Consider the following 27427-nt stretch of genomic DNA (forward strand, 5'->3'; position numbering starts at 1 on the left):
CTGGACAGATAATATTCCGAGATTCCACTGACTCTAACGCCCGCTTTTATATTGTGACGTACTTTAAAAGCGGAGGTTAAAGTCAGAGGAATCTAGGATTAGATTGTTAAGTGCAAATACTTTGAAAAGAAAAAGTCAATACGACATATCCTGTATTGAAACATACCTTTATAATCTGTCATACGTTAGTTGAGCTGAAATGTCCACTATCGACGTCTTGCAGGCCTTGCTTCTTTTAAAAATGTAGACACACCGCTATCACTATCAGCTGTTTGTTCGCAGTCAAAAAATGGCGAGTTGAAATGGGGAATCGTACGATAATTATTTCGATTAAAACTAATAAGACTAATAAAAACTAACAACGTAATTATCGACCGAAATAACGAAATTGTATCGATAAACACTTTAAATAACTATTAAAAAACAGAGTCCGGTTTTATGACCTGCACGAATTGTTTTCAGCAGGAGTTACTTTCAGTGTGAATTTTACACTATTTTTTAAACCAAGAACACGGAATCAAAATTTCCGGAAAAATCAATATTTAAACCCCGATATCTCTGCAATGCATCATCCGATTTGAAAACGAATTTCAGTTTTGTATTAAGCTTTGCAAACTCTACAATATGCATATAATTTTGTGTTTTATATATAGTTTAATTATCAGTACGAATTGTTTTCAGTAGAAATTACTTTCAGTGTGAAATTTGCACTATTTTTAAAACCAAAAACACGGAATCAAAATTTCCGGAAAGATCAATTTTTAAACCCCGATATCTCTGAAATGCATCATCCGATTTGAAAACGAATTTCAGATTTGCATTCAACTTTGCAAACTCTACAACATGCATATAATTTTATTATTCGCTCAAAAAAATGAAAATTCCGAAAAATTAGAATCACTTCCGGTCGAAACCGGAAGTGACAAAATAATTTTTTTTGTAAATTTGCCATAAGTAAATCCACAGATTTACAGTCACAGAGAATTTCAAGTCTTTATAAACAACCGTTTACGAGAAAAGTCCTGGACAAAATCACTTTTTGAAATTTTTAAAAATGACGTAACTTGAAAACGGAAGTGACTTAATGACTGAAAGTTTAAAATCTTCAAGGGACAAATATCTAACATAATCCCTGAAAATTTCTTGCAAATCGGTTGAATAGTTTTTGAGATATAAAGCAAAAAAGAAGTCAGAAGGAAAAACAAGAAGAACTAGAGCAAAGCTCGTTGCAAAGCAACGAGTGGGTCTTCCGTTAATGTCGGAAGTAAAGCTGGAAGTTCCTGTAAGAAGAGCTCTTAAACCAACAACAAGAGTAACTAAAATAAAAAGATGAAAAAAATCGAATTATTCCTGGTACGATTTAACAAAATCCGAATGATTTTAAGTACGAGTTAACAAAAACCTTTCTGATTTCAAGAACGACTTGACAAAAAAAATCTGAATGTGTTCAAGCACGACTTAACAATTATTTTTGGTACGAATTAATTTTACTTTGAACATTACGCTATTTTTTAAACCAAGGACGCGGAATCAAAATTTCCGGAAAAAATCAATTTTTGAACCCCGATATCTCTGTAATGCATTGTTTGATTTTCAAACGGATTTCAGATTTGAATTTACCATGGTAAGTTCTATAAGACTGTAGTATTGTCTTATTTTGTTCAAAAAAATGAAAATTTCCAAAAATTGGAACTGCTTCCGGTTTTGAGCAAAATTGATGAACACAATTTTAAACCCCCCAGTACATTATAGAATTGATACATCTATCACCAGTAAAAATTTCAAAGCGATATCTTTAAAGTTAAAGGAGATTTCTTCCGGACAAAATCACTTTTTGTTAATTTAAAAATGGCCGCCAAATTCGAACGGAAGTGACGTAAATGCTGAAATTTTAATATCTTTGAGGCACGGTAACTTTACAAACGCTCTGAGAATTTCGTTGAAATAGGATGAAAACTTTTTGAGATATAAAGCCGAGAAGGAGTCAGAAAAAAAATAAAAAATAAAATAATAATAAAAAGAAACCGAAGAAAAACAAGAGGGTCTTCCGTTGGAAACGGAAGACCCTAATAATAATAATAAAAAAAAACAATAGAATAACAAGAGGGTCTTCCGTTGGAAACGGAAGACCCTAACTAGACACGATCTCGTTGCGAGCAACGAGGAGGTCTTCCGTCCGATTTTTAGAAGAGGAAATGACTTTGCCTTTTATCTTCATCAACGAAACATATCAGGAAATGCAGATGTGATCTAAAAGAGCGATGGATGAAGGATTATACACCCCGTTGGATCCCCAATTTAGGGACCAGCCACATTTTATTTCATATCAAATAAGATGTCTTTTGATTTTGATACATTTTGTGTAAAAAGTTATTTGTAACCGTTCTTGATTTCTCTGGAAGAGATCGTGGGAACTGATAACAAACAAGTTTTGGTTGCAGATTGTTAATCACATTTTTTAGCGTATTTTGTTCAAAATTGCTCCTTAGAATTCCTTTTTTAAAATTTTGGGACGTTAGTGATAAGTTCGGACTTTTGACCCCTTAAAATCCCTTATTACATAACATAGGAGTAAACAATTTTCATGTTTAGGTACATATCATTTCGATTAACATAATTGCTTCCGTAATGTATTACAAAATATTTCACAATTAAAGGTTATGATTAAAAGACTTTAGAACTCTATCGGCTCCTAATTTGAATAGCCAGCCCCTTTTTTGTTATATAAAAAGAAAGCTCTTGTCATTTTAAACACATGTTGTTCAACAAGTATGTAGAAATTATATACCGTTCTCGAGATGTCTGGAAGAGATCGTTTTAAGGGCCGACCCTATAGCTCCTTTTAGGGACCGGATAACAAAAAAATGATGGTTGTAAATTGTTAACGACATTATTTGGAGCATCTTTTGTTCAACATTGCTTTTCAAAATTTCTCTCCATTTTCAGATATATAAGATCAAAATTTCAGACTGCTGGCCCCTTAAAATCCCTAAATACGTAACAAAGGAGTAAACAACCGTCATGTATAGGTACATAACGTTACGATAAACATAATTGCTTCTATAAAGTATAACAAAATATTTCACATTAAAAAGATATTATTATAATACTTTAGAGCCCTTTCGGCCCTTAATTTAAAGGGCCAGCCCCTTTTCCCTAATGTCAAATGAAAGTTCTTGACTTTTTAAAGTTTTTTTGTTCTTTAAGTCTTAACAAAATTCTTTTGAGAAAAAAGATATTCAAAGAAAACCACAAAAAAATCATGACGCTTTTTATCTCAATTTTCAAGCGCAGACGAGCTTCGGTGTTTTTCGTCACAGAACAATGAAAATGCTTCTGTCATATCCACAATCATAGGTCTACAAACCCTGAAAATTTGAATCAAATATCTGTTTTCGTTTAGGAGAAAAACACCGGACAAGCCGACCCTCTAAAAATCGTAAAAACGTCAATATCTCTAAAACGGAAATGACGTCATCAATATAAAAAATTTCCAATAAGGTTCAGATCAATATGTGTTACTTCTGAAAGTTTCATTGAAATCAGTCAAGCCGTTCCGGAGAACTCGCTTGCACAAAAATGCGTAAGAAAAAAAAAGAATAATAACTAGACACGATCTCGTTGCGAGCAACGAGGAGGTCTTCCGTCCGATTTTTAGAAGAGGAAATGACCTTGCCTTTCATCTTCATCAACGAAACATATCAAGAAATGCAGATGTGATCTAAAAGAGCGATGGATGAAGGATTATACACCCCATTGGAACATTAATTTGAGGGACCAATCCCATTTTATTTCATATCAAATAAGAGGTCTTTTGAATTCAATACATTTTGTGTATAAAGTTTAGAATTTTGTTACCGTTCTTGATTTATCTGGAAGAGATCGTGGGAATGGATAACAAACAAGTTTTGGTTGCAGATTGTTAACCTCATTTTTTTAGCGTGTTTTGTTCAATATTGCTTCTTAAAATTGATTTTTTTTTTATTTTGGGACGTTGATAATAAGTTCGGACTTAAGTTATGGTTACATATTGTTGAATACTGCTTTTTTTAATTTTGAGATTTTGAAGATCAAAATTTTGGACTTCTGGTCCCTTAAAATCCCTAATTAAGTAACATAGGAGTAAACAATTTTCGTGTATAGGTACATAACATTTCGATTAATATAATTGCTTCTGTAATGTATTACTAAATATTTCATAATTAAAAGTTTTGGTTAAATGACATTAGAGCCTTAACGGCCCCTAATTGAAGGACCAGCCCCTTTTCTTGATGTGAAAAGAAAGCTCTTCTCATTTTACACACATTTTGTTCAACAAGTGTTTAGAAAGTATGATAAGATATGATGAGATATCTGGAGAAGATCATATTAGGGGCCAACCTTTATAACTCCTTTAAGGAAGTGGTTAACAAATAAAGTTATGGTTACATATTGTTGAATACTGCTTTTCAATTTTTTTTTATTTTGAGATTTTGAAGATCAAAATGTCGGACTTCTGGTTCCTTAAAATCCCTAATTAAGGAACATAGGAGTAAAAAAAAATCATGTATAAGTACATAACATTTCGATTAACATAATTGCTTCTGTAATGTATTACAAAATATTTCACAATTAAAAGTTATGATTAAAAGACTTTAGAACTCTATCGGCCCCTAATTTGAAGGGCCAGCCCCTTTTTCTTGGTGTGAAAAGGAAGCTCTTGTCATTTCAAACACATTTTTTTTCAACAAGTATGTAGAAATTATATACCATTCTCGAGATATCTGGAAGAGATCGTTTTAGGGGCCGACCCTATAACTCCTGTTAGGGACCGGATAACAAACAAATTATGGTTGCAAATTGTTAACGACATTATTTGGAGCATCTTTTGTTCAACATTGCTTTTCAAAATTTCTCTCCATTTTCAGATATATAAGATCAAAATTTCGGACTGCTGGCCCCTTAAAATCCCTAATTACGTTACAAAGGAATAAACAATTGTCATGTATAGGTACATAACATTACGATGAACATAATTGCTTCTATAAAGTATTACAAAATATTTCACAGTAAAAAGATATTATTAGAATACTTTAGAGCCCTTTCGGCCCTTAATTTAAAGGGCCAGCCCCTTTTCCATGATGTCAAATGAAAGCTCTTGACTTTTTAGAGTTTTTTTGTTCTACAAGTCTTAACAAAATACTTTTGAGAAAAAAGATATCCAAAGAAAACCACAAAAAAATCATGACGCTTTTTATCTCAATTTTTAGGCTCTGGCGAGCTTCGGTGTTTTTTGTCACAGAACAATGAAAATGCTTCTGTCATATCCACAATCATAGCTCTACAAACCCTGAAAATTTGAATCAAATATCTGTTTTCGTTTAGGAGAAAATCACCGGACAAGCCAACCCTCTAAATATCGTAAAAGCGTCAATATCTTTAAAACGGAAATGACGTCATCAATATAAAAAATTTCCAATAAGGTTCAGATCGATATGTGTTAGTTCTGAAAGTTTCATTAAAATCAGTCAAGCCGTTCCCGAGAACTCGCGTGCACAAAAATGCGTAAGAAAAAAAAAGAATAATAACTAGACACGATCTCGTTGCGAGCAACGAGGAGGTCTTCCGTCTGATTTTAGAAATTGAGATTTATGTTCGATCTTGATTTTGCTATTTACCGGCTATACATGAATTAAACAGGAAAAGAGGATCTTCATTTAAAGTGCCTGATACTATTTTGTTTCAGGTGTAAGAGTTTTGTTCAACAAGTGTTTAGAAATTCGTCACCGTTCTTGAGATATCTCAGAAAGAATATTTTAGGGGCCGGTCCCTTATCTCCTTATTGGGGCCGCTGAACAAAAATTGTAAGGTTGCATGTTATTAGGTATATTATTTTGAGCATCTTTTCTTTAATACTGCATTTCAAAATATTTTTTCTTTTTGAGATATAGGTTATCACATTTTTGGACTTTTGACCCCTAAAAATCCTTAATTACGTAACACATGAGAACAATCATTATAATGTTAGGCTACACAACTGTTAGATAAACATATTTGCTTCTATAATCTATTACGAAATACCCCTCGGTAAAGAACTATAGGAAAAAGACTTTAGAGCCCTCTAGGTCCCTAATATTAGGGGCTAGCCCCTTTTTCATGGTATCAAATGAAAGGTCATTTGATTATAAAGACATTTTGTTCAACAAGTGTTCAGAAATCCGTTACCATTCTTGAGATATCTCAGAAAGAATATTTTAGGGGCCGGTCCCTTATCTCCTTATTGGGGCCGCTGGACCAAATTTTTTAGGCTGCATGTTGTTAAGGACATCATTTTGAGCATCTTTTCTTTTATACTGCATTTCAAAATATTTTTCCGTTTTGAGATATAGGTGGTCAAAGTTTTGGACTTCTGACCCCTAAAAATCCCTAATTACGTAACATATGAGAAAATCGTTATACTGCTTGGCTTCATAACTGTAAGATAAACATATTTGCTTCTATAATTTATTACAAAATATCCCTCAGTAAAGAACTATAGTTAAAAATATTTTAAAGCCCTCTAGGTCCCTAATATTAGGGACCAGCCCCTTTTTCTTGGTATCAAATGAAAGGTCATTTAATTATAAAGACATTTTGTTCAACAAGTGTTCAGAAATTCGTTACCATTCTTGAGATATCTGAGAAAGAATGTTTTAGGGGCCGGTCCCTTATCTCCTTATTGGGGCCGCTGAACCAAATTTTTTAGGTTGCATGGTGTTAAGTACATCATTTTGAGCATCTTCTCTTTTATACTGCATTTCAAAATATTTTTCCGTTTTGAGATATAGGTGGTCAAAGTTTTGGACTTCTGACCCCTAAAAATCCCTAATTACGTAACATATGAGAAAATCGTTACACTGCTTGGCTTTATATCTGTAAGATAAACATATTTGCTTATATAATTTATTACAAAATATCCCTCGGTAAAGAGTTATGGGTAAAAGAGTTTAGAGCCCTTTAGGTCCCTAATAATAGGGGCCAGCCCCTTTTTCTTGATATCAGCAGAAAGGTCTTGTAAATATAAACCTTTTTTACATTACATGTTTTAACAAAATATTTTCCAGAAAAGAGATAAAGAGAGAAAAACACAAAAATTCACGACGCTTTTTTAATGTCAATTTTCGAGCCATAGCGAGCTTTGGCGCCAGTAGTGCTAAACATACAAAACAACAATCATGCAAAACTTCAATCTTTCCTTTACCTACCGTAAAAATTTGGGCTTAATATCTCTTATAGTTTAGGAGAACAACAAAAGACAAAATACCCATATAAAAATTAGAAAAATCTCAATATCTCAAAAACGGATGTGACGTCATCAATACAAAAAATTTCCAATCAAGTTCAGACCACTATCTATCACATCCTAAAATTTTATTAAGATCGGCCGAGCCGTTTCTGAGAAATCGCGTGCACAAAAAAAGGGGAAAAAATAATAATAAGAAGAATAGGGAAAAAGAAACCGAAGAATAACAAGAAGGTCTTCCGTTGGAAACGGAAGACCTTAATAAGGGAAACAGAAACAAAGCAATAACAAGAAGGTCTTCCGTTGGAAACGGAAGACCTTAATAAGGGAAACAGAAACAAAGCAATAACAAGAAGGTCTTCCGTTGGAAACGGAAGACCTTAATAATAAAAAGAAACCGAAGAATAACAAGAGGGTCTTCCGTTGAAAACGGAAGACCCTAATTACCAACAGAATCAGTACAAGGTCTTCCGTTGAAAACGGAAGACCTTAATTATTAAAGGTATTAATTTTAGAAGTTCGTTGGGCATAGCTTGGGAACATAAATATATTACGTACACAGCTGGTACTTGTATTTACGTATTCTTTTGTATCATAGAGTTGATCAAGTTCATGTACCAAGTTGGCAACCCGTAAAAAATATCCCCATAAACATCAGAGCATAACACTTTTTAGGCGGAAGCGCCTATTGCAATTGCTTTCATGACCTTCTACGTCATAGGTCAAATTCCTGCCCCTTTTCATGGTAAACTATCGGATGTTATTTAAACTAAGGGCACACAACTCTATACCCCCCCCCCCCCCCATACTGTTCGACCCCTGTTTAAACATCGTTTCTGTTAATAGATCTAAATTTTTACTTCGTCGTTTTTAATTATCCATTGAAAATGCCTATAGCAAAGATAGCAAGTGGTAGATATACGTTTTTGATAGTACAGGAACGAACGATAACTCTTGCGATGTATGCGACATAAACAAAGGATAAGCACGGAGTCTGATGCCTGTAGATGAAATTCCGATGGAAAAAAATAGTTCAATTTGAAATTGCGTGTTTATGAGTACAGAAGGAAAAATTGATAGGGAAACAGGTAATGAATGCTTTTTCAAAAAAAACAAGGGTGTGTATAAATCTATTTAAAAAGATTATTAGAATGATACAATGCCTATAAATTATTTGTAAACATACCAACGTTTCGCGTAGTAATCTCAGACAATACTACATTACGTTATGCAGTGTAAAATTATTGTCACCAAACCCACGTTGAGAAAAACTGGTGACTGTCCATCTTCGACATACGTAAGGTAAGTTAGGTAATTAATGTGTTATTTCTCATTGTATAAACGTCTGCCTCATCATTTTAGTTTTTCATGTTACAATAATCTTGATCGAGGAGCTGGTACATTCTTAATCCGAAATTCCCCTGACTCTAATCCCCGCTTGTATATTGTGACGTGCGGAGGAGACATGTCACAATATAAAAGCGGGGGTTAGAATCAGAGAAATCTCGGATAAGTAAATACATTTTATGAAAGAATTTATATTGTTTGTGTTAGGCATTCATCGATAATTCTGAAATGTCGGTCTTTTGTTATGAATACTATACAAGGCGAGGCCTACAGGATATCTTTAAAGATTAAAATTTAGCACAATGGAATCGCATATATAGGAAGATAACATTTCCTTTTTTAAACCTTTAATATTTTGTGACATCTTTGCAGATCTATATGTTCATATGGTGATTTTATAATTTGTTACGAACAGCACTGTATGATATTGGGTTTATTCATTTTGATTACAAAAAATTACAATATTCAGCTTGGTTTAGAAATGACTCATGAATAATGCAAATGAATTTTCTCTAAAAATATCTCAAATATAGCTTTTAAGTATCATACAAGATACAATTCATTGGTTGATATAATGAATATTCCAGATAGGCTATTAATTGCAAAGATATTTCATTGAACATTTAAAAATAATTAATATGATTTATCCTTTTACCCACTGTATTTACTTATATCTCAGAATTACCTTATCATTACTCTATAATGAAAGTGACTAAAATTTCCTATGGAAATTTCTCTACATCATTATTATATGATAATTTTGATGACTGCATTTTTTGTTTTTAAATTTTAAAATTTCCAATTCATGAGAACTTGGACTATATACCAGTATATCTTTGATCTACCACGTTCATGATTAATTGCAATTCCAAAAAGACTCAATTATATACCTGACAATGATTATAGATAATAACCTAACATATATCTATTTGTTCTATATGTATATGTTCTTTCAGATGAATGTCAAGAAACTGATTAACATTAACTGACAAGAGGAGACAATGAGAGCTCAACATCATTCTTCATCTCTGGTGAAGGGGAGAGTTGCTAAATTTGGGTGCACAGCTAAATTCAAGCAAAACAAAGAAAAAGACGGTTGCTATAAAAATGCGGTGTTGGCTTCTCAGTTCAGCACTTTTAAAGAGGGACAAACATTGCACGTTTGCAACTTCTAAATGGAAGCAGGGCATCTGAAATATGCTGGAATCCTCATCTTAATGGCCTTAATGCCATTTTCAAGGTTAGTAAATACAACTAAATTTAAATACGATATTCCCTGTGGTTTTCTTGTTTAAGAATGAACTAATTATACCCATGCTCGGAAGGAGAGGGGGTATATTGTTTTACCCTTGTGTGTCTGTTTGTCTATAACACAAATTTTGTCAAAGATATCTCAGCAACAATCGCAGATGCTTGAAATTTTAACTCAGTCTTTGTTAAGGTATGCCATTCGGTAGGATTGATTTTTCAAAATATTTGATGTCAACTTCCCATTACATGTAATGTTAACTATGCTTTTTTGTATACACATCAGAGCAGGGGTATCACTAGTGAGCATTAACTCACATATATCTTGTTGTCATATCTTTAATAATATAGTAAATATTCTTATACTAAATGCAATTAAAAACTGAAGAATTTTGGAGAAAAAAAAATTAAACTTTCATTTACAGTTCAATCACTATATTTTCCATTACTTGTATTTAATATACCAAAATAACCTTACAATTATTGATAATTCATATTGTGTGATCTTCTTATATATCTCATTCTTTATTTGCAAAATACATGTATACTGTTGAAAATAAATTATTTAAGGTAAAACACATATAAATTCAAAATATTTTATAGATTAATTTTTTTTTAAAATCCATGTTTTCTTTATTGGGGGTCAAGTATATTGTAATGAAATATTGCTTGATAACATATCCATTATTCATTTTTCATCAACACATTTTAGAATATCCTGCTGAAAAAGACAGTTTTCATTGGTATAATGGATGCAAGACAACACTAGTGAATTGAAATTGTTGTTACCACAAATGGCACACTCCAGGATAACACGCTTTCCAAAAACACCTTTACGGCATGCAGGCATAAAGGGATTCTTTGAAAGTCTATGTTCTGTAATGGTGGAAGTTCTCTTGAAGATTAGTATTAAAATAAAAACTAAAAAGTTCAAATGTCTTCAATACTAGAGACCTGTGATTTGACAGTACAACATGGAGCAATTGTAAAGGACACATAATTTGTACATTATTGAATATCAATATATAGTTATCCATAACTTACTGGGCTTTTACATTGTATTGTAACTCTCAACATTTGCATATATGTTTGATCTTTGTAAAATATGTTATAGTAAGTAAATACATTCTTTCTAAGTTTTAAACATTTGTCAACAAAATATATGAACTGCAATCTGAGGATCAATTAGAGGTCTGCAATTCTCCACATATGAAATGACTTTGAAATCATCCTGTTACTGTTAAACTGGAGAATATATTAAGAAAACATCAAAATATCTTTATTGAATACCTTTTTTACAACACATTGTCCAGATATTTTGTGAATTATTCTATGAAGCTGATTTCTCAATGGCTATTGCTTCTCAGGTAAGCAAAGTGACACACATACTACTTGTTTCTGTAAAATACTGTAATCAAGTGATGTACAAATGTAACTTCTGCATTTTTGTGAAACATTATTGTAAAGAATAAAATACTACAGTTTCAGAAGTTCAGTTTACTAAATTCTAATTCTATAATAATCTTTCATCATTTTGATATCAAAATGGACATTTTTAATAAATCGGCATAATAAATGAAAATGTATTCCTGTAATTTCAGCTTGCATATAAGTATCAACTGTTATACGAATGTGACTTTTTATGTACTTCATAAAACAAATGTTTTGATGTTTAAATTGCTCTTCTCATTGAATCTTTATTTAAGGCATGATCCAGACTAATCTGGTGCAGTAACAGAATATTTCCACATTTACTACATGTATATACCTTAATTGACATATTAGAATAGTGTTTTATCTTATCAAACTAATTCTTTAAAAGAAAATAGTTATAATAACACTATGACATTGACAACTTGCAATCATGCTTCCGCCTATCAGTACTTTCAGTACTTTGATTATCTAAGTACATGCATGGAATATTTAAAAAAAAAATCAATTGTTTTATAAGTGATTTAATTTGAAATATTTAAATCTATCGAGTATATTTTCTCCTAATCTTAAGAAAAACGACTGTAATTATATAATTCACAGCGCTTAAGATACAATTATGAGTCTATTACTTAATATAACCCAGTCGTAATGAGAGGAGAGGAACACGTAAGTTATAAGAACTTGTTTCCAATCCTCTTGTGTAATTACACAATAAAATATGTTCAAATCAAATCAAGTTAGTCGTAACGAGATACTGACAAGGCTGAAATCGAACCAATCTTTCAGAAACCTAAGAGAAATCACAGACTGAACGAAATAATCATAATGATGTCAGAATCAATTAAATTCCCATTTGAGACGACACGGTTAAATTGGCTGTTTGAAGTGCTTCTTTTATCTAACAATTTACCTATTCTTTACGATTTATTCATGCATATTTGTTAAAAGAAAGATGAAAATATATAGCAGGTAATGTAGTTTTTCTGCATAAACCCGTTGAGTGGCATTTTATGCGTAGGCAATAAAACATTAATTTTGGAGCAAAGTAAAATAGAATTTGTCAACGTACGATCTAATTAACCAGAACCAATTTTCGTACGAGGTAGCAAGTAACCGCTACGCCAATATATCAATGGTTTATAAAATTTTACATATTTAGATAAATATCTGTCAATGAGCAGCGAATCTCTATCAAGTGCGACGACCCAGGAGGCTTTGGTGATTGTAGATTACATCTCTGGAGTAGGCAAAGTTATCTGAGATTTCCTTGTTGATGCATTTCTCCTTCTACGTCACGAGCAGTACGATGTGCAAAGCAAATTGTTGGTCGTTCTAATATTTTGGCTGTTTTTCAACCTGTTTTTGATTGGGATAGCCTGGCAATATTACGGTCAGAACATCTGTGAGAAATTGAATCGCAGTAGTGAGTATTTGATTGAAAATCTTGGATAAAGTTAAAACTGTGGATTATTTTTGACAGGTCTGCAGACAGCTCTGAGTAAAAGAAGGTGCAAATTGCATCTATGTTCTTTAATGAATAAATAGATGTTCTGCAATCGGTAATCATGATTATTTTTCTTGTCGACAAAATGTCTCTTTAAAAAAAAGTGTTAATTCTAACAATTATATTCATATATGATAAACTTTTTTTTAGAAGAAAAATAATCATGTCAGCAATTAAGAAATTCTTCCAAAAGAGGAAACTAGATGTGAAGTTTAAGCGAGCAGGGGAGGGTCATAAACTGACTGATGACACCAAATCTGCAGGGGGACCCTCATCGCGCCCCCAGTCGGTCCAGGCATCTAGGTCAGGTCTGAGCGAGGAAGCTGCCCGAGCAGCAGAGGCAGCCTTGATCCGAACCAGTAAAACCCAGAACAAGTCAGGTGAGTATTCTTTAAACTTTGAAGTACATTTAATTAACCTATCTGATAGGAAAAACAAATCTTGATACAGAAAGATATGGCATAAATATGTCATAAATTTGCCATATGTTTAAAGCAATTATTTTTTAATTTTATGCCGAAATAATAATGTAAATTACCGTAGTCATGCAATGAATAGAGACTGCATATCCAGGTAGGAGCTATGCATGCATAAAATAAAACCTGATCCCATTTTATTCTATTCATACAATGAAAATAAGTTCAAACCAACCAAATCAATAAATTAGTGTATTTGTGTGTACTGTACCTATATTTACTGATAGATCCCAACTCAGTAACAAAAGCCAGGATGAGGAGAGAGATGGAAGAGGAGAAAAGGGCCGCAGAAGAAGCCAAAAAGCTGGCGGACCGATACAGAGAGGAACCCAAGGAAGTTGTCAAAGATGCAGCACCCGTTTTATCCACCATACTATACACCTGTCCAAATATAGGTATATAAGATGTTTTGAAGAAATGAAATAAAAAAAGGCAACCCAATTTATTCAAATGAGACAAATTATGCATTATAAACTGCAAAGGGAATAGGCATACTGTTTTGTCCCTGTCAGTAGGTCAGTCGTATACCAAGTGTTGTCTGCATGATTCATATGATAAGAATCCTTTACTGGATAGACAACAAACTATGTACTAACAAACCCCCAAGAGAAGTTGATGACCCATACTGAGTTTGAAATCATTACAAGAATGGTTAAATTACCGGTACTAGACTAATTGTTATCATATCAATATATCTGTTGAATCTTTGCTACGTTGTTTGACTGTCAGACTTCAAACTTAGTACACAAGTATCCATTAAGTTTAATGTAACACCTATTGATTTTGAGGTCACATAGTCAAAGGTCAAGAGTCAAACTTCTCTGTATGGATGCTAAAAAAATAATTGAAACAAATGACAATAATGTTTAATCATATTTTGTACTTGATATGAAGCATAGAATCACCAGAAAGTTAAAACAAAAGTCTGACAACAGCATTTTGTGATGGATTGAAAAGGAAAAATGTTCAAATATTTATTATGTATTTTTCTTGTTTCAGGGCCTGCAATTTTGCCAAAAGAAGAAATGAATGCATATATCCATCAGTTCCTACTGTCTCAGCTGGGTGAAGAACCAGAAATGGCTTCTGCCCTCATGATCCAAACCCTCAACAAGAACAAAGAGAAAGTGAAAGTATGTGTTGAAACTCTGAGCAAATATCTGGATAATCTCATCAGTAACCCAGGGGAAGAAAAGTTCCGAAGGATAAGACTATCCAACAAGGCTTTTACAGAGAGAGTTAGGGAACTGGAAGGAACGGATGAATTCCTGCAGGCTGTAGGATTCAAAATATCGTCTCTGCCATTTGAGGACGGAGAAACAGATTTTTATGTGATTGATGAGGAGGTGGCGAAAGACTCTGCTCGCTTGGAAAACATTAAGGAGATTCTTCTCACAGCGGAACCCATTAAACCCCAGCTGGACAGAAATTTGAAAGTTTACCATCCTTCTCCTTCAGCATCAAGATTTAACATTCCCGACGAATTCTACAACGTCTCTCCGGCTGAGCTAAAGAGAGAGCAACAGGCGCGGCAAGAAGCTACTGAAAAACTGGGAATGTTGCGCACGAAGGCCATGCGAGAAAGGGACGAGAGGAGAGAACTGACAAAGTACCGCTTCGTCCTGATCAGGGTGCGATTCCCAGATGTGCTCCTTGAGGGAACTTTCAAGGCAAATGAGCCATTTTCCTGCCTAGTTGAATTTGTGAGAGAGAATCTAGAACACGACTGGATTCCGTTTCATTTGAGCTCCGCAGGTGGACAAAAGATTACGGATCACTCCCTCACGTTTGCAGAGCTGGGCCTGGCCCCCGCTGCAGTTGTTAATTTCACCTGGGACCAACAAGTCATGGCGGAGGTCAATGCCCAGCAGGGTGACAAAGGAAGTCAGGCTTCATTGAAGCAGGAGGTCATGGCATTGATTCAAAACTTGTAGAAATCTACTATGTTAATTTTTGGCATTCCTCAAAAATTCAAGCATGTTTACAAGCATGATTCATGATATTCAGTCTGTGTTAACTTTTTGCATTTCATATAAATTTACAAGTGGATTTGGAAGCATGATTCTTGATGCTAGAAAAACAGAAAGAGAAAGTAGAAATTTCATGACAGGTAATAAAGCTAATGAAAGTTCTGATGTGATAACAGATAATCTGATAGAATGGGGTTTTTTTGCAGTATGAAGTAAACTAGCTAATTTAAATAAATATTCCCATCTTTTGTGCATGCTAGTTAAATATAGGGAGAGGGAGAAAGAATTTTTTGTAAAGCTGTTTGTTGAAAAACATACAAAAAATTATTCAGTTAACATTGTTGTGAAATCCTATAGTATTCTAAAGTTTTTGAGTAAACATATTCAGAAGTTAGTACCCCTGTGATTAAAAAAGGCACTTTGAAATTATGAAAAAGGATGCTGATTTTTGCAAAACAGAGGGGAGGGGAGGAACAATCGAGGGATAAATAATATTTTAATTTGGGTAGGGTAAATATTCTTGAGGGTTGATTAATTTCACAGTGATGATTTTGAAGTGTGCAATGGAAATTTTTTATTACGGGGTAAGATAAAAAATGTAAACCCACCGACATCTCCCTCTATAGGCTGAATGTAACTTTGTCAATATTGATTCCATATGACTTTGACTGTTCAAAGTACGTTACAAACTGTATTTGTACATGTATTATACTATTTTATACATGTAACAAATGATATACAAGAAAACTACCAGCATTTCCCATTCATTATGAAATTTCACTTCAAGACACAATTTCATATACTGCAAAACCAACTACCGGTATTATAATGGAAGACTTTATTTCATGAATTACCCAAGATGAACTGGTTCACAGAGACTAATTTTCGCAACCAAGCGATATCCACATTTTTTCTCTCTTTGTTGTAACAACTATATAGTGGACACTGGTTCCGCAGCGAGAAATATTCGTGACAATAAGGCGCACACAAACCTCATGAAAATTTCTCGCACGCAAATTAAAGTGTTTACAATATCTTTAAAAATCCAGCATATAGTACTGGTGTGATGTTTCTTGTTTTATTAATTAAATAGCACATTAATTTCATCTTTGCTATAGATAAGGCTTGTAGGCCTCTCCTCGTGTATTGGAATGATTCACCCTAATAGCTAGCAAAATTGATGGACAAAAAAAGAAAATATTCTATCTAAAAAGTCAAGAGACAATATCTAATTTCCTTTAATATTAAATAGACTTTTATATGTATATGAATGCCATTTGTTATTGTTTGCTGCATAATTTGTAATTGCTTCTGTTACAGTACTTTTTTCCCGGCATACACTACAGGTTAGCCTTGTCGTGTTTAAAAATGTTACTCATATTTACTTACTTGTTCATGAGTATTGTTTTACTGCCTGTAAGTTGTACATGTTAAAGACATCAATTTATTGAATTAAAATTCTGTTGGGAGATAATTTTCATTTCTTCTGATTTTAATCTAAATCAAGATAATTTCTGCTAATTTCCCTTTTTTTTTATTTACTTGCATGTTAAATGTTTTGTGTAACTTGAGAGGTATCATTTAATTTAAATTAATTTTGTGAGGAGAGAGAACCTAGATTTTAATTGGGTCAAAGTATTTTGATGAAAGTTTCTATTTCCCTGTTTTCTTCCTTTTACCAAATGCTAATTGATTTCTTAGAGGACTAGGATTTTATTCCAGTCACTAATCATCTATATATATTCCAGTTTAGATTCTCTTTTGAATTTTTGAAAATCTCTAGTCTGAGGTTGTTAATATGTAAATAATTAAGTAATATTTATTGATATTTTTTTTCTCAAAAGCGTATAATTCCTTAAATGCCCGGTTTCAATTTGACTTTCTATCAATAAAATGGATTCTGAAAAAAGTTCTTATTTGTTTTTGTTTTTATTGTACCCTGTGCAAAAGGGTTTTTAAAAAAAGGGGGGGGGGGGGTATAGTAGACTCTTTCTGCCCATTTCTAGCTACTGGTATTACCTATTTTTGTTCACGACAGGTTTAATCAAAGAAACTACTTGGTGGGATTATATGTATTACACATGTTTATTACCATTTACAAAGATATGCACTTTTAATTTAAAACTACCGATATGATAGGTAAATTTTCAACAATATCACAATTCAAGTTATTAAATAAATACTCATGTACTCCTCATTGACACATTTCTTTCACTTTTAAAAACTACTTCAAATACAAAAAAAAAAAATTGTTTTTAAATTGTTTATTAAAAATTTTTAATTTAATTTTTTTAATTTTTGAAGGTGATTTTGTGTGGACTTAAACACATTTTATTTCCAAACCATATTCTTGCTTACCAATGAACTGTATGGAGAGAATGAAAGGCACATACATCAATCATCATATGTACAGTACGTAGCATGAAAGTGAGGGATGGGGGTGGGCCAACCTCAACTCAAATTTTTTGACAAGCAAAAAAGAAAAAAGAAAAAACGGGAAATAGCTTGGCTACATCCGAAACATCCTGATAGAAAAATCCTAATGCGTTAGGGGGGGGGGGGGGGGGGGGGGGGGGTTATACCTATAACTTCAGTTTCACTGTTTATTTCCTTATTTTCAATTTGTTTATTTACATGCTCACATAAAAAAATGGGGACCAAGGGCCAACTCCATGTTCATATTTATTCTTTTTTTTTGTATATGATTTGTTTTGAAAAATCATTGCTGCCCATAAAAAGTGGAGGGTGGGGGACTAGGGGTTATCCCCCCACTTCCCCGGTGCTACGCACTTGAATGAAAAAAGTGATCCATATTTATTTTACTCTATAGTGTATCCATTGCCCGACAATTTTCTCTGGTTGAGGAGAAAACCATGACAAAGTATATTAATTTTATTAGGAACGAAATAAAGAGTTACACTGATTGATATAACGTTAAAGTCATAATGATATTCCAATCTAATTAAACCTTTCATCTTTATGGTTAATATCGCTCACGATCGAGAAGAGCGATATTAAAGGTCTTATTTTAATTAGATATAAAAAAAATAGAATGAAATCGTCCCAGATGCTAGATCCGCCCCGATACATTCTGTGAAGAAGAGTGATGTCCCTTTTTGTTTATGCTACTTCCTTTCAAACTTCTTCCGAAAATTTTCTTCGGACAAAGTTTCCTTCAGGTTAACACGCTTGACATTATGTGATGATGAAGTCAACAACCAGCATGGAAATGGTTTTGCAAAGTACTGCATCGACCAGTCCAACAGGTAAGAAATTTCTTCAGCTGCAGCTGTTTAGAAGAACTCAGATTTTTCATTGATCGAATCGGACCCCCCCCCCCCCCAACACATATTTGTAGGTTTCTTTCTCTATTTTTTTTAACTCTAGGACTTAATAGTTTTTTTCCAATAAGATTTCAGGTCCTATTGTATTGATTTATATTTACCTGCGAAAAAATATCAACAGTTTAAAATTAACGTACTATTTTTTCAACTTTATACAGGTGCTGTAAAGTTGCATGCTTTTAAAGGTCTTTATCTAGAACTTATTTCCGAATAATTTATTAACATGCAGCATGTGACTGTTATCGATGAATATCAACATCGAAATGTTGAAAGTTATGACCAGTCACAAGACTCTTATATACATAATGCACTTAATTATAAGAACCCACACAGGTAGGTGAATTTTTGGCTGAAAATTAAGGTGGAATAACACACCTTGAAAAAGTCACTCAAATCTACTGTAAATTATTTAAATATGAAAGATACAGAATGATAAATAAACTGCACATATATCAAATAAGTGAAAAATTTGCAGTTTGGAGATAAAAAAATTAATTAATCTCTAAAAAATTCAATTCAGTATGATCACAGGCACCTGACGATTTGGAACTAATCCTGTGATATTTTGTGTCAGTCTCCAATCTGTAGTGATTCCTTAATTTTCACAGACGATGGATCGATCCAACAACATATAGTACACTGGTCAAAAGAAAGTTTTGACTGAGAAACTTGGAGACAGATCAAAATGACATCTAAGGTACATTTATGTCTATTTTAAATACAGATAAAAAAAATAGCACAATGGTTACTGTATATTCATTATTTTATGCGAGTTTTTGAATCAGCGATGCACTTTAAATTAATTTTGCATCAAATCTCACAATTAAATATAAAATTGTGAATGCCAAATTTTTATCAGAGTTTTCTTTGGTTCACATCTGTTTGAAAAATAAAAGCGAGACTTTATAATCTGTGAGATGTGTTTCTTGCGATTATGCGTCGATATTAATTCTTCACATTTTATTTAAAATCTACAGTATGATTTCACCATGTAAAATGTTTGGAGTAATTAAAGTAGAAAATCTAGCTGCATGTGTTTAAATATTGGCCATTGATGTAAAAACTAGGTTTGTTTGAAGTTGTGAAGTATATTATACCCCATGCAACTTGTTGCAGGATGTATAATGTTTATGACCTGTCTGTCTGTCTGTCAGTTCATCACTCCTGTTGGAATTATGATTCTCCTTCTCTTTGACTTTTGGCCATTTTTAAAATGTAGTACTGAACAGTTTGTAAGTGCAACTCCTCTTAGACCACTGTACAGATTTTCCCAAAGCTTTGTAGGATTTAGAATACAATGTTTTTCCCAAAGCTTTGTAGGAATTAGAATACGAGGGTTGTTCGGAAATTATTGAGACATTTTCTCTTATTCTTTTAGTAAAAAAGATAATCTCTTGAAATTTCACCAAAACGTAAATCAGGATAGAGATTGTCAATGTGAAAAGTTTCTTGTCCATGGCATTAATAGATCATTCTTGGTAAACTGACCAACGTGCCTTCGTCCAGTGACCCGGCGCAACTGCAAACTTTTCGCAGCGTCATTTTTACGCTTCTTATGTGTTTTAAACACCTTACAAATGAACGGAAATAAGAATTATTCTTTATTTCTCATCTTTTGTTTTCATTTCAAGATGTCATCATTTACATTTTCTCTCATTCTTGTTTTTTTTTAGGGAAAAAATCGAGTTATTTTTACCCGAAAGTCTAATTACTGTGAATGTCTCCTGCAGTCATTTTTTATATATTTTAGAACTGTTGACAACAGTTAGTGTGTCAAAAGTACTTGATAATTAATCCCTTTGACCTAATTCTAGTTAAACAATCAGTGAATAAAAATATGATGAGCTAAAGCTCTATACCTTGTCTTGTCATCGTATAGTTTTTTAAGCAATTGCGTGGCCTTAAAAGGTCTTCTTCTGAGATTCCACCAGTTTGACGGTTTTCAATGCGCCGCCTTGACGTCAAAATTCAATGTAAAGTCGTTGTCAGATGTCTATTGTTTGGTAAATATATGTGTACCATATCCGTATTTCAACTCTAACATCAGTGAAACTTAAATCAAAAGTTAGTCGCAAAGAATTTAAGAAATGAACATATTTAATTTGATTTCTTTTATCATTAACTGTAATTCTACAGAAACTTATAAAGTAGATGTTTAAGCTGTTAAATCTCCGAGTTCATGGCTGCGCCGGGTACCCCGACCCCCGATTTGTTTATCTACCATCGTAAACAAAATATTAAATAATCTTTAAATATTACTTTGTTTTATTATTTGTTGGCGTTTCTTCGGTGTCGATGCCAATTGTCACCAAAATTCGTCAATCAGAAAAGAAAATATTCGAGTTGTCTCAATAATTTCCGAACAACCCTCGTACAATGTGTAGATGTGCATAGTACCAGGAAATTCCTGTTCCATTATTTTTCCTGGAATTTTGGATCTTTAGCAGTAAGACTTTCGGCTTACCTGTATATTGAATATAAAGTTACGTGCAGTTTGTCATAGCACAAGTCTTCTTTAACTGCTGCCAAGAATTTTGAAAAACTTTTAAGGTATATAAGAGATATTTAGATGTGCATATCACCAGAAAATTCCTTTATTTTGCTGTTGTTAAAATCAAAAGTATACTTGTGCATGTTTACAGGAAGTTTTGATATACAGTCTTACTTCGTTATCTCGAACTACCGGTAGATGGGACTACCGGTATTTAATATCTTTTACTATTAATTTGTACATTAGTACATATGTGTTGTCAAATGAAGGGGAATTGGTGGATATGTGAGCTAGCTTGCTCACTTTTTCTTATCAAAAACAATATTCACAACTTGAAAATTAAACTATATATTGCAGCATATTTTAGCTTAAAAAAAAGATACATCATTAATATTTTGCTTTATTAACAAAGAGATAGTAATTCAAATCTCCAAAACTTTATAGCATAAGTTTATGTATTAAAATATATTGATACAGAAATAGTTGGCCAGAGAAAGTATTAATTTAAGACAATTATTTTTTCCCTTAGCATGATATGTTCCTAATTTATAATCTGGAATCTTAATTTCAGACAAAAGCCATCAGTTCAGAGAACAATGAAGAAAGCGATGCTGCAGAAACTGCACCGCTCCTGGGTAACTTGAACCATGAATGTCAAGCGGAGGACAAGGAGACCATCCAGAGAAGAGGAAGAAGACTGTTTCTGAGGCGCTGCTTTGTGCTGGCCTCAGGATTATTCCTCATTATAGTAGCTTTCACCATTTTACAACTAGGTGTCCTTCATCAATACGTCTACTATTTCTACTACAAGAAGTACCTACCCAACATCACGTACACCTCTCAAGATACCCAGAAATCCTACTGCAATAGCAGTGCAAATGCTACGTCAGAAGCAGAGGAGAATTTACAAAATAAAATCCAGGTTCTAGCTTCGCAGTTTATGGTCTACACTTCCTTGGCCTTGTATATTCCTCCAATTTTTGGCAGCTTTTTCCTGTCCACTCTTAGTGACACATATGGGAGGAAACCTTTCATCCTTATTCCCATCGCCGGATTCATAATTCGAAGTACGTTGTTTGTAATCGGGATATACTTTGAGCTGGACTTGGCCTGGTTTATCCTCTTCTTGCTCCTCGAGGGCTCGACAGGTGGACTGTATTCTCAGATCACCGTGTTGTTTTCATATGTAGCGGACATTACTGAAAAAGGGGACCAAAGAATTCTTCTTTTAGTGATCATTGAAGTCATTGCTGGGCTAGGGGGCCTTCTGGGTTCCTTGTCCTCAGGATATCTCATCAGGGAATTCGGATTCCTCTTACCGACTTTCATATCCACAATGTGCATATTTGCGGCGCTTTTATTATTGGGAATTTTCCTGCCAGAGTCTCTACCTTCTGAATGCAAATCTAGATCCAATAGATTGAACTTCTGCAGCAAATTCAAAGGGGTCTGGGAATTTTACACCAGCAATAAAAACGGAAAAGGAACTCGATGGAGATATGTATGTTCCTTGCTGATTTTCTTATGTGTTCAGTTTGGTGTGCTCGGACGAGTTACTGTAGAAACGCTCTATGAGCTCAACAAACCGTTTTGTTGGAACTCAGTTCTCCTTGGATGGTTTATGGGACTGCGCATCATATCGTCTTACGTAATTGGTCTGGTGCTCATACGAGTTCTGCAGTGTTGCGTCTCGGTGGAATTCATTGCATTGATAGGAGCTACATCTCACATGGGGGCCTTTATTCTAGAGGCCTTTGCTGAAGAAAGTTATGAGCTATTTCTTGGTAAGTTGTTTCGAAAGAGTTTAGAGCATACAAACAACTAGATTTCCTTAATCAGCACAAGTTGGCAGTATTACTTATTTGAAATAAAGAAGGAAGAAGAGAATAGAAGAGAAGAAAGTAGAATTTAATGCATACAAAATTTATGTGTTATTTCATGTTCAGTTATCATCCATCTTTTAGAAAAAATCATTATGAAATCATTAGACAAAATAAATGATTAAAAGTCTGATATAAAAGATATTTTTATATTTATTATTTTAATTATCATAGTTTATGATGACATCTTTAAATTTGATGATTGAAAAACATTTTATGAACAAGTCCATTAATATTATTTTAACATCTTTCCACAGTTCCCATAGTAAGCTTTGGATCAGCAATGGTTGCACCAATCATGAGAGGCATCATGTCTAGAATGACACCACCAGATAAACAAGGCAAGCTTAAGGAATTTTTTCTCCAGATTGATAGTTTTTTTGAGACTGGTCAATTAGTAAATATACATGCATATATCTACTGGTTATTAGGACAATTATAATGGATAGCAAGTTTATTGTTCCCTTAAACATCAACTATTTCCCGAAGCAAAGTTGATTTAATGTAATGATACGGATAACATCAGAAACGGGGGGAAAAAACTCTGTGGTTGAAAATGTTTTGATGGCTTTTACCATGGCTAGGTAGCAGAGAAATTATTTCACTGTTTTTGCTGTCAAAGTAAAATATGTCAACTACATGATTTATTGTAATTCTACATAGAAAAAAAGACGTAGAGATACAAATGATAAGCAGAGAAAACACACAGTGTCTTTAAATTGAATGTGCCGAATCTTTAATATTTTAGGGACCCTGTTTGCTGGGATGGGCATGATAGATTCCTTCATCACCATCGTGGGGACCACCGTCAGTAGCGCAGTGTATAGTGCCACGGTGACCTACTTCAGGGGCTTTGTGTTCCTGATGTTTGCTGGGATCAGCTGTGTGGCGGTCATTTTAATAATGTAAGAAATAGCTCTTCAAAATCTGAGATGAATTGTTTATACATGTGCTGCATAAACCTTTGCAATGTCCAATTAAAAAAAGTTACCCCCCCCCCCCCCCCCAAAAAAAAAAAAGAAGTCTTAAAAGTCTTAAATACATTTTAATTAATGTCAAACCTTGGACCCCCCCCCCCCCCCCCCCCAAAAAAAAAGGGGAGTCTTAAAGGGCTTTAATACATTTGTAATGACAAACCTCGAACTTTTTTTCCATATTTTTTAGAGTGCTATGGGTGGCAGGGATGGTGGGCGGGGCCTCAGCAATGCGGTACCAGGAGGAGGAAATCATCGTCACACCCCAGGAGATTGACAAAGACTGAATTAATTAAACAGTGACCATGCATGTTCAGGAGACCATGGATGGACCTCTGGGGTAGTGTACATCACAAACAACAATTTGACGTATAGGCCTGTCTATATTGTTATCGTCCATTCTGTTTATATGGCTTATAGAAATAAAGCGACTTATGTTGTCAGACTCTCAGTTCTGTCTACATAATCAGTGCAACTCTATTTCAGTGGAGACCAGGATCAATTGTTTTGATTCTACGATGAAATAAATATTTACAGCATTTTCTTGTGATAGTGACTCTAAAGTGTCCATGCATTTAGAATGTGCATGCTTGCAGGGTGATAAATTGTGATTTTAATCGTTGCCTTATTGAAATTGTTTGACTTGTTGTATTAATTTATATTCTGTTTATTGGCGCCTTGATTTGATTTAAGAAATAGATTTGTTATAGAAGCAATAAACAATACATGTAATAACAAACATTGCCAAGATGTATGTTTGATCTGCAGTTTTTTTATGTATTGAGCTGTATTTACATGCTCTTTTTATAATCAGCATAATATGCTTAATGCTTATGCTTAATCCACATGTACATTATATAATTAAATTATTTATGTGTTCAGTTTATAATCATATATGAATTTGAAGATTCTATGATTTAAGAATATTAAAAAATCACCTAAAAACTATATAAGCAGAAAAATTACACATACGTTCAGTATGTATCAATGTATGCTGTATTTGTTAATATGTGCAATTACACGTACCAGTAATTCGAGTGAAAATTTTTCAAAGGAGGGAAATTGACTTTTTTTTGTTAGCTGTCTTTTTATTCTAAGTTTTAAAACGATTATGGTACTTAGGACATAATGAGTTTTAAGACCTTACAATGTACATTAGAACATGTTATATATTATTATACTATAAAATATGCTCAAATCAAACTTATTAAGATAGAGATCTGTACTGAATAAAAGACATTTAGAAATGTTTTGCATATTTTTATGAATAATAGTCTATTCAAATGATTTGAACTTAAAGCAATATGAGTTGTATTTTTTTGAATTTTATTTTGCTTCAAAAACCTGTCTGTATGTAACTCAAACTTTTATGAAAAATAAGATTTGAAAAAAAAATCATAAATTTTTGTCAGAAGAAAGATTTCTCTTCTAAAATAGCAGTTCAATTTTTTTGTACAAGACAACAAAAATTCAATTTTGCTTCTTAACTGCTTTTTACACAATAATAAGGCCAACAAAATTTAACCATAATATTTTTTGCCATTTTAGTAGAAAATATTTTTGTGAAAAAAAAATTCAGCTTAAAAATTGCAGCTCTTATTGCTTTAACAAAATGTAACCAATGAAAATGGTATGTTATTTGTGTTCTTTTGGCATTGCATGTTTTTTAGCTCACCGAGACGAAGTCGGGGGGAGCTTATGCTATACCCTCGGCGTCGGCGTCGGCGTCAGCGTCGGCGTCCGGACCTGGTTAAAGTTTTTGTTGCAGGTCCTGTATCTAACTTATTACTTGTCCTATCTTCACCAAACTTGCATGAATGATGCATCTGGACCTACTAATGGACTTGAGAGACTTGGATGCTGAATCTGGGCCATGAATTTCAGATGCTGGAGGAGGTTAAGGTGTTTGGAGCAGGTTAAAGTTTTTGTTGCAGGTGCCCTTTGATAGCCATTTCTAAGTTACTACTGGTCCAAACTTCACCAAACTTGCATAGATGGTGTGTCTTATGATACTGATGCACCTGACAGGCTTGAATGCTGAATCTGAGCCATAGGTTTCGGATGCTGGATGAGGTTAAGGTTTTTAGAGCTGGTTAAAGTTTTTGGAGCAGGTGCCCTCTGATGATTATATCTTACTTACTACTGGTCCTTACTTCACCAAACTTGCATGGATGGTGTGTCTTATGATACTTTTGCACCTGACAGGCTTGAATGCTGAATCTGAGCCGAAGGTTTCGGATGCTAGATGAAGTTAGGTTTTTCGAGCAGGTTAAAGTTTTTGTTGCAGGTGCCCTTTGATAGCCATTTCTAAGTTACTACTGGTCCCAACTTCACCAAACTTGCATAGATGGTGCGTCTTATGATACTGATGCACCTGACAGGCTTGAGTGCTGAATCTGAGCCATAGGTTTCGGATGCTGGATGAGGTTAAGGTTTTAAGAGCTGGTTAAAGTTTTTAGAGCAGGTGCCCTCTGATGATCATATCTTAGTTATTACTGGTCCTAACTTTACCAAACTTACATGGATGGTGTGTCTTATGATACTGATGCACCTGACAGGCTTGAATGCTGAATCTGAGCCATAGGTTTCGGATGCTGGATGAGGTTTAGTTTTTTTTGGAACAGGTCACATGTTTAATATATGTAGGTAATAGCACTATTTCAAACTTGCATATATGATCTAACTATAATATAAATGAATGGCAGAGGTAGCTTCAGATGCAGAGCCTGATCTCCATTATCAAGGATGCTAAAAAATATATCTTAGTTATTTCTGGTCCTAACTTCACCAAACTTGCAAGGATGGTGCGTCTTACGATACTGATGCACCTGACAGGCATGAATGCTGAATCTGAGCCATAGGTTTCGGATGCTGGATGAGGTTAAGGTTTTAAGAGCTGGTTAAAGTTTTTAGAGCAGGTGCCCTCTGATGATTATATCTTAGTTATTACTGGTCCTTACATCACCAAACTTGCAGGGATGATGCATCTCATGATACTGATGCATCTGACAGGCTTGAATGCTGAATCTGAGCCATAGGTTTCGGATGCTGGATGAGGTTTAGTTTTTTGGAACAGGTTACATGTTTTATAGATAATAGCTTGCATAATTGATTTAACTATAATATAAATGAATTGCAGAGGTAGCTTCAGATGCAGAGCCTGATCTCCATTATCAAGGATGCTAAAAATTCTCCTACCTCACTCAAACCTGCTTGATAGATGTGTTTGTTGTTAAATGATTTAACATGATTCCTATGATATAGTATTCTATGATATGATACACTATTGTTTTATATGATACAATGTAATATCATACATTATATTGTAAAAAGTTATATGATATGATATGATATTGTATCAATTTTTTTGTACATTATTATATGATATTGTATTATGATATTGTTATGTATAGTATTGTATATTATTATACAATATTGTAGAATATGATATTGTATAATATATTATTTTATCGAATGATATTGTTTCATATTATATTG

At 33.5% G+C, this 27427-nt stretch overlaps 2 protein-coding genes and 1 long non-coding RNA gene across 8 annotated transcripts; all 3 read left to right on the forward strand.

Annotated features, from left to right (window-relative positions):
* Positions 1–8419: 8419 nt before the first annotated feature.
* LOC128158960 (uncharacterized) lies at positions 8420–11000 on the forward strand. The gene is made up of 3 exons (XR_008240075.1): positions 8420–8563; positions 9565–9848; positions 10569–11000. It is a non-coding gene; the product is annotated as an uncharacterized LOC128158960 (long non-coding RNA).
* Positions 11001–12375: 1375 nt separating this feature from the next.
* On the forward strand, positions 12376–17092 carry LOC128158957 (UBX domain-containing protein 6-like). The gene is made up of 4 exons (XM_052821951.1): positions 12376–12713; positions 12945–13174; positions 13498–13665; positions 14270–17092. Exons 2-4 carry the CDS (start codon positions 12958–12960, stop codon positions 15202–15204), a joined length of 1320 nt encoding a protein of 439 aa, XP_052677911.1. The 5' UTR covers positions 12376–12713; positions 12945–12957; the 3' UTR covers positions 15205–17092.
* A 1251-nt stretch (positions 17093–18343) lies between these two features.
* On the forward strand, positions 18344–27427 carry LOC128158955 (solute carrier family 46 member 3-like). Of its 6 annotated transcripts, none has more exons than XM_052821945.1 (6): positions 18344–18506; positions 19105–19281; positions 21647–22859; positions 23213–23296; positions 23704–23860; positions 24120–27427. In XM_052821945.1, exons 2-6 carry the CDS (start codon positions 19270–19272, stop codon positions 24214–24216), a joined length of 1563 nt encoding a protein of 520 aa, XP_052677905.1. In that variant the 5' UTR covers positions 18344–18506; positions 19105–19269; the 3' UTR covers positions 24217–27427. The 6 variants fall into 6 exon arrangements, with proteins under 6 accessions (XP_052677905.1, XP_052677907.1, XP_052677908.1 ...); XM_052821947.1 differs by having other exon boundaries at positions 19116–19281; XM_052821948.1 differs by having other exon boundaries at positions 19159–19281.

This window comes from Crassostrea angulata, chromosome 8 (assembly GCF_025612915.1).
Source record: "Crassostrea angulata isolate pt1a10 chromosome 8, ASM2561291v2, whole genome shotgun sequence".
Taxonomy (NCBI): Eukaryota; Metazoa; Mollusca; class Bivalvia; order Ostreida; family Ostreidae; genus Magallana; species Magallana angulata.

What these genes read in the sequence shown, in the direction of transcription:
- LOC128158955 (XM_052821945.1), top strand. An exon ending in GACACCACCAGATAAACAAG is followed by an intron (nt 23,297 to 23,703) that starts GCAAGCTTAAGG and finishes TTAATATTTTAG; the next exon opens with GGACCCTGTTTGCTGGGATG. An exon ending in GTGGCGGTCATTTTAATAAT is followed by an intron (nt 23,861 to 24,119) that starts GTAAGAAATAGC and finishes CATATTTTTTAG; the next exon opens with AGTGCTATGGGTGGCAGGGA.
- LOC128158957 (XM_052821951.1), top strand. Translation starts at nt 12,958, where the DNA reads ATGTCAGCAATTAAGAAATTCTTCCAAAAGAGGAAACTAGATGTGAAG. An exon ending in TAAAACCCAGAACAAGTCAG is followed by an intron (nt 13,175 to 13,497) that starts GTGAGTATTCTT and finishes ATTTACTGATAG; the next exon opens with ATCCCAACTCAGTAACAAAA. An exon ending in ATACACCTGTCCAAATATAG is followed by an intron (nt 13,666 to 14,269) that starts GTATATAAGATG and finishes TTCTTGTTTCAG; the next exon opens with GGCCTGCAATTTTGCCAAAA.